This window comes from Macrosteles quadrilineatus, unplaced genomic scaffold (genome assembly GCF_028750875.1).
Source record: "Macrosteles quadrilineatus isolate MER2022 unplaced genomic scaffold, UCM_ALF_1.0 Scaffold_12__1_contigs__length_5162894, whole genome shotgun sequence".
NCBI classification, from domain to species: domain Eukaryota; kingdom Metazoa; phylum Arthropoda; class Insecta; order Hemiptera; family Cicadellidae; genus Macrosteles; species Macrosteles quadrilineatus.
The window spans coordinates 1,716,246-1,724,016 of record NW_026542605.1 but is presented as its reverse complement, the minus strand read 5'-3'; the positions used below and the strand labels follow the sequence as shown (position 1 = coordinate 1,724,016).

The 7,771-nt window shown below is 35.6% G+C and overlaps 1 protein-coding gene across 1 annotated transcript; it reads right to left on the bottom strand.

Moving 5' to 3' along the window:
• Window positions 1-5,679, bottom strand: LOC129004871 (L-xylulose reductase-like). The gene is made up of 6 exons (XM_054433557.1): window positions 5,513-5,679; window positions 4,125-4,171; window positions 3,670-3,878; window positions 2,822-2,936; window positions 1,800-2,007; window positions 1-359 (listed from the first exon to the last, which is right to left on the bottom strand). Exons 1-6 carry the CDS (start codon window positions 5,562-5,564, stop codon window positions 256-258), a joined length of 735 nt encoding a protein of 244 aa, XP_054289532.1. The 5' UTR covers window positions 5,565-5,679; the 3' UTR covers window positions 1-255.
• Window positions 5,680-7,771: the final 2,092 nt, after the last annotated feature.

Here is a 7,771-nt window from a genome sequence, read left to right as displayed (position 1 = left end):
TAATAAAAAATATATACAAAAATATATTCATGAAAAATTATATTATGGTAACTGGTACATGACAAAAATATATTTGAAGTTAACACACCAAAATACTTTTTATCACACTATAGTTTTCTACCGAGATTACTAATCCAAATCTAACACTTTATCCATCTAAATATGCTGGAAAAGCATTAAAATCACTAACATTTGATGACCACTAATAGTGGAAGACTTGATTGTTTAACATTAGTATTGGTAACATAAGTATTGTTAGCAGGCCAGGAAGCCACCATCTACAGGAAGTGTGACAGCGTTCACCATTGGAGCAACATCACTCAGGAGGAAAATTATGGTATTTACTACCTCAGACACCTCTGAAACAGTTGAAGGCAACATTTCAAGAATATGATAAGAATTCCAATTTGTTTTCAAGAATATTAAAAAACCTATCTCAATGATTTACTAGGTAGAGTCAATACGTTTTCAGTACTTTTCTTTAGAGACCACAGAAAATCTTTCCTAATGCATTCAGACACTTCAGGACCACACCCTTGTCCAAACCAAAAAAGTCTGAATGGGTAGTTTTGTAAACAAGATAATAGGAGTGGGCAGTTACCAAACAGTATGGTAAAAATACTCAAAAATGAAGAAATAAACCCAGAACATCAGTATGGTATGCAATGAACAGCGCTGAACAAACAAGCAGAAAACTGTTTCTATGTAGCTAAAAACTATGCAGTTAAAGCATGTATGTGATACTGAGTTGGCCGAGAGAATCATCTGAAGCCAAACCAAACAAGAAAGTCTTTTGGGCCAACATGTTTTGGGAATGAGAAACAGTTAGTACCATCCTAGGGAGTAAAACATAATTAAAGATGGCTTAGTTCAGTTATACCAATGAATACAAATGCTTTAAGAAGCAAAATGCTCATGGAGAATAGTCAGACTGGAATTTTGCCGTCGAAATGAGCTTCGCCCAGCAGCCGCGCTACTCTATCCCTCTCTAATCCGATTCTTTGTCTCACTATCTCTCACTCAGTCAGCTGACTTGGACACACGCTCACGATAATCTACCTAGCGGCCGCAGCAGGGAATATCCAAAATTCAGACGTTCCCAGACTGAATTTTTAACAAAGGCATTGCGCTTCTTAAAGGGTTTGTATTCATTACATAAGGAAATTCAGTTCAATACAGAAGGGAAAGTTATACATAACCAGTAGAAGGGGGTTTCAATGACACAATCATCTGTTTAGTAACACCAATATTAATAAATATCATTAAATCCTGAGTTAAACGATAAAATAAAAGATAACCTTGAAACTTGAAACATTCATAAGTTTGACTCTTCTATACCCAATCTTTGTAAGCTAAACAACTCAAGAGTGGCACAAGGTGGTTTTGAGGCAGAACACAGAAAATATAAATGTTCGACTGTTGCTGTTACAGTAGAGTCCCGCAAACACGGCACTCGATAACCCGGCAGTCTGGATAACTCGGCCATCACCTGGCTCAGAAAATTAGTGATTTTTTGAGTCCGAGTTAAACATGGACTCAAGCCAGCTCAAGTCAAATCATTCTCAGCTCGTACAAATGATTTTTTGTACTACATCTGATGACTTGATACTAACTTGTAAAAGAGGTAGGCCTACTTAATAAGCTTAAAAATGGTATTGTTCTTGTTTTTAACGCTAGTTCCCGATAACCCGGCATTTCACAAACTCTGCACCCTTCCAGTCCACATTACGCCGAGTTTGCGGGACTCTACTGTACAAACTATACATGTGACAACTATGCGTTACATTTGCATACTTTACCTGCAAACCTGTGGAGTGGTATCTTATCAAGCATTTCCTCAGCCTTTTTGCCTGTCCAGTGTTCACGGCCCATGTCCGTCAACACCACGGTAGGGTTTACACAATTGACCCGGATACCGTAAGTCCCCAGTTCTAGTGCCATCACGCCAGAAATGGCGTCCAGAGCTCCCTTTGTACCACAGTAAACTGTATGATTCTTCAAGGCTGCCTACATTTAAAATGAATATAAATTTTAGCCATTTAAACTAATAGATAGTATATTTCATCACTAGGGTCTAAAGTGACTCTTTTCGACCTGAGTCTTACAAACGAGGCAAAGCCGAGGTCGCAAAATGAGCGAGGGTTAAAAAGACACTTTTAGCCCATCCCGTGTGATGAACTACCTATATTTTTGTCATATTGTACAATTATTTGAACAAACTATTTTACAAAACTAAAATTAAAATAATTTTCATTTAAAGATAACCTCTCAAAACTACTTTTATAGTTTTTCGATTTAATTTGCTAATGAAAAAAAAGCAGCTGTTTAGTAAGTGATTCAATCGTTTCATCTATTATGATTGCACATTATACTATCGATATGTCAAACTATTTACAACAAGGCAACAATTGACTACAATCGATACATGCAAGTGTTTACAATCGAAACAATACATTATATATGATTAAGTAACTGATTCGGAAATACTGATTTCTGCCCACCCCTCATTTCCAAACATGTCTTTTACAGTCTCATTGCATCTCTTAAACAGGTCAAAACAGCATTGTTCCACAGAATTGTTCCTTCAGTTCTATAGAAAATAAGCGTTCTGATTCAGTTTTACTGAGTTACGAGTAGCTCCTTCGAACAATGTCAGAAACATGTGTCACCATTGTCGCTCGTAGTGAACATTTTCAATATCAAAGATATAAATATTCCAAAAACTCTAGAATGTAAGTTCTCATTAAATATATATATATATATTTAAAGGACTCCATCACATAGACCTGTTGTAAAATTACAAATTTTTAACTTAGCCTACCTTGGAAGCTTGTGAAGACACATTAACAATGCTGCCTGCTTTACCAGCTTTGACCATGCCTTTTGTTACCGCTTGAGTTACATTAATCACAGCTTTCACATTTACTTTAAACATTCTAAAAGTAAATTACACAGGATTAGAGATGATTATTCTATGTTGTGGCAGCTTAGATTTAAAATTTATGTAAATACAGAATTAAAATTCAAATTTAGTGTTAAACATAATTTATGGGTCTAAGGTAAGTTAACAGAGATTTTTAACACAAACTCTTTCATGGTGCTGGACAGAGGAGTGTGACAACTGGGAGGGAATGCGTTAACACACTCATTCGCACATGATGCCTGATCACTAACTAATTTATTTCTTCAAGAAGTTTTCTGGTTGGTCACCGACCACTTGTGATGGTCACTCAAATGACTTTCTCCACAAGCTCCACTTAAGCTCACATTAAAAGTCTATATGTTCATATAATAAACATGGATTTCAGTTTAGATTTACCAAAAAAACCTAATCGCAAAACAAAATTCACCCTTCACAGGAGTGTTGATTTTTCTGTTAATCACTACTGCTGGTGCAGAGTAATATTGACTAGCAAAAACTGTACTTTGGGGAAATAATTAACCCATTGAATTGAATTAAATTGGCAAGTCTGCCACATGTAGGCTTTTTAATGCTCCTTGTTTAGTAGGCAGGCCTACCTCAGAGCCTGTCAAAACTTGAGTTACTATATGAACCGCAGCTTCCTGTCCAGGAGCTCGTCCTGAGGCAGGGTTTATGTTACTAACTTAAAGCTCACTAACCCAAGTTAAGGTAGAAGTGATATTAGTATTTAATCAATCAACAATTACTCATCAATTTCCTCTGGTTTTACTTCAAGGAAAGGAGAACATATTGCCACCGCAGCGTTGTTCACAAGGCAGTCGAAAGTTCCTAATTTTTCAATCACTTCAGCTGTTTTGTGCCAATCAGCGCCAATATCTAACAGCATAGCCTCGATTGATGGACATTCTTCTACAAGAGAATCCAGAGGCTCTTTTGATTTTGATACTGCAACTACCTGAACACAAATAAAGTTAAAAAATAAATAATATTAATAGAATTCAATATACATGATTGTTTTTTGTAAATAAACTTGCTTCCTACAGACATCTACTTGGACTAAAACTGTAGTTAATTAATATGTTAAAACAACTCAATGGAGGTTTTACCTAACACCGTATTTAATTAGGAAACTCTGCATTGCATATTTTGTAACCCATACTAAAATGTGCAAATAATAAAAACAATAGCTTTAAGTACACACCTTAGCTCCACATGCAACCAGTCTTTTGCATAGTTCCCGTCCTATACCTGCAAACATACAAGTTGAAAAAGTCAATTGACTCGACGTACATTTAATTAATAATTTTAGAAATAACATCATTTGATTGGAATCCTTTGTGGCATGGCCACAAACAAAACTAGGTTGTACAGTAGGCCTACTGTAAGTTAAATGATTGTTTTTCCTATAAATTAATCTTATGTAGGCCCTACACAAGATAGAACATTTTTAACTTATTTCTTCAAAATGTTTAAGTTATAATGATATAATGATAAATAAATGTAATTAACAGTGTTAATCGCCTCGTTGGACATCTAGAAGCATGATCCATAGTCATAGGTGACCGGATAGGTGATCTAATTAATGATATAAATAGCTTCTTGATCAGCATTGTACGTGTTATTAAATTTACAGAAAGTAAATAAAAGAAACGTCTTATAACACTTAAAACTTATATTTACGCTTATACTGTTACTCACAAGATGGTAAATATACAAAAAAAATATGGTAATGTAAGTGGTGATCAATTTTGATTGGACACTCCAATCATCATCAGACCCAATAGGCGAAATGCCGGGTTGTGGGGGCCCGGAACACCATTACCACAACGATACGATGTACAGCCATTGGTGTTCATGGTGTAGTTGATAGAGTACTCGGCTGATGAAGAAGCGGTATCTAGGCTAGATCGAATCCCAACAGTGACACTAACATTTTGTCAAAGATTTTCTTTAGAATGCAATTTCTTCTTAACTGTAACTTAGTATTTGAGGCATTTCAAATTTTATTTTATGAACAGAATTCAAACCTTCATTCGATTTTTAATTTTAAGCAAGTTTAGTTAGTTAGGTTAGGTTATGACAGTAACTGCCGGACACCTAGGCATAATCCACGCCCGGTTACCGGACGTGTATCCTCTGACTTGTGGGAAAGAGTTCCAAACCCCTTATGTCGATGGATGTGATGATTGACAATGATTACATTGATCAGTTGATTCCAGAACCCAAAACATCTTGAAAACATTGTTTTCTTTAACTACGCTTATTCCTGATGGAAAAAGGTTGGCAATTATTTCGTAAATCAAAGTTTTTCCTTAAGTATTTCTTAATAGGCCTACACCATCACCAAGAATGAGGTTTCTACAAAAAAATATGGGAAACTTGTTAAGAACTAATTTAACATATGGGCTAGGCCTACCTATTAGGCTATTATTTTGTTCATGACTGCTATTACATTGGTATTCTCTAGAGATGAGAAGATTAATCAATATTGAACGGACAACCTATAACTTCCATATATTGCTTTGAGTGTTAGGCCTAGGATTGGAAATTAACACTAGGCCTAGGCATAATCATAGATTTTGATTTTACCTCTTCCTGCTCCCGTTACAAGTACTCTTTTATTTTGAAAATTAATCTCCATCTTACCGCGAAATATTTTAATTTAATTTGCACCAATATTACTAAGGAATTTTATGAAATAGGCTATCAGTCAGTACGTGGTTATTTTAAAGTTTTAAAATAAATTGCTTTTGATAGTTTAGTTTAAGCTTGAAGGTTAATAATAATATTAATATTAGGTGAAAATCAGCTGATTCGCTGATTCCGTTCTATTCTAACTAAAACTAACACTTCTTCTGACCGAACAGCGGGGTCCCGGGGTCAAGTTCCCGCAAGGCTCGAGGGACGCGTCAAGCGTGACGTCATAGTGAAGGCGCGGTTCCCATATTGCACCATGGAGCCCTTGGGCCTTGCCATAACTCGACCCCCAAAAGGGTTAGTAATCTTTTACAAGAAGAGATGGAGGAGGGACCTCCTGGGGAGGGACAGATTACAGAACCATGAGCCTACAGTATCAATGGATAGATTTACGATACATTTTTGTTGGTTAGTTATCTGAAATTTGGATTAATACAACATGCGACGAATATCCATACAATAACATACCTACCCAGACAGCACACTTTATCCCAGGGACATCCCATAGTAGTCCCATATGTCCTGAGAATGTCTCGGATATGTGCGCTATCCTCAGGATATCCCGCAAAATCCCGGGACGAGTACGAAATCCACAGGATATCCTACAATATACCGTAATGTCCCGGGATTTGTAAGTTAACCTCAGGATATCCTGTAAAGTCCCGGGATATGTACGAATGCCATAGGATATCCCAGAATGTCCCATGACATCCCGGCACATGTACAAAATCCACTGGATATCCTGTAATGTCCCGGTAACAAACTGAAGAAAAAAAATACTATTACTGATGAAATGTACAGTATATCTAAATTTAAATGTTCAACAAGAACAAGGCCAATATATAATAATTTGTTTTTTTCACTAGTGCTTTCAGAAACTTGGTTTCCATCTTCAGGCTGTGTTTACACTAGTACAAAAAGTAAATATTTACTTAATAAATTAATTTTAAACAAAGTTAAAACAGATGATTTAAAGGATATTGGAAAAATAAAAAATAATATTAGAAAAATTAATCTTTTGAATTTTGGATATGTTACAGTGTTGTTCTTGATGTAATTATTTTCAGTAATTCCGAATTTATAATTGGGCCGTCTTCATTATTTAACAAATAATTTTGGTCTGTTTTTTTTTTTCTAAAAATAAGATTCCCACGCATTAAGATGTTGAGGTTTTATAATTTATTTTAAAAGTTTAAGGTTTCCCAGATTGAAAATATGTCTTGTTAATACTATGGCTAGCAAGGATTGACTTTACTTTACTGACATATTACTACCACTGAGTTCAGGAAAACTAGAGTTCTATCATAGTTGTGTGAAATGTGAATTTAATTCTAACTTTAAATTAATAAAACAACAAAAAACTAATTTTAATCATATAACAATCAATTATTACAGTGCTAATCTAATGGTGATTAAATAATCTATATTCAAATACCAGTATCCTCTCCAACTACCAGAAAATAAACAATTCAACTACTTGAGGTCTAAACAGATTAACAGAATCATATATAGCCTATACTGTAGTATCAAAAATATTTTAAGTATTGCGACCATTGCAACTGTCGGCTACTCTTTAACCACTTGAAAACACCCATAATCAACAAGCACAGATAGCTCAGGAGGTAAGGTAAGAGGCTCACAAGGCGAAGGTACCAGGTTCGAAACCCGTCTGGGCCAAAAACTTTTTTCTCGTTTTTTTCTTCAAAATTTGTGTTTATTAACTATTTAATCAATTTACTAAACTTATAATTAAGCTTTTCATACTAAATCTATATTATTTTGTGTTTTTTATGTTCAGGCCCAGACCACACTTTATCCCAGGGACATCCCATAGTAGTCCCATATGTCCTGAGAATGTCCTGAGGACTACCCTGGGATGACCTCGGATGTCCCACGGATATGCGTGTGAGCTTGTCCGTAGGACATCCCCGGGCGGGGACATTAGGCATTCCTGTGGATATCCTGTGATATCCCAAGTTGACCATAGGACCACTATGGGATATCTTGCATATCCTGTCGCAATATCCGTGGGATGTCCTGAGGAGAAAGTGTGCTGTCTGGGTAGTTATAATTTGAATGTTATTTATTTTATTTCATACGGAAACACCATTATTACAATAATATACATTGGCAGCTTGTACCTTTCCTTTT

Excerpts from the sequence above, each read along its gene's own strand:
- LOC129004871 (XM_054433557.1), bottom strand. The coding sequence starts at position 5,564 with ATGGAGATTAATTTTCAAAATAAAAGAGTACTTGTAACGGGAGCAGGA. Across the intron at positions 4,172-5,512 it reads TGTAACGGGAGCAGGAAGAG|GTATAGGACGGGAACTATGC; the intron begins GTAAAATCAAAA and ends GTATGTTTGCAG. Across the intron at positions 3,879-4,124 it reads TGGTTGCATGTGGAGCTAAG|GTAGTTGCAGTATCAAAATC; the intron begins GTGTGTACTTAA and ends ATTTGTGTTCAG.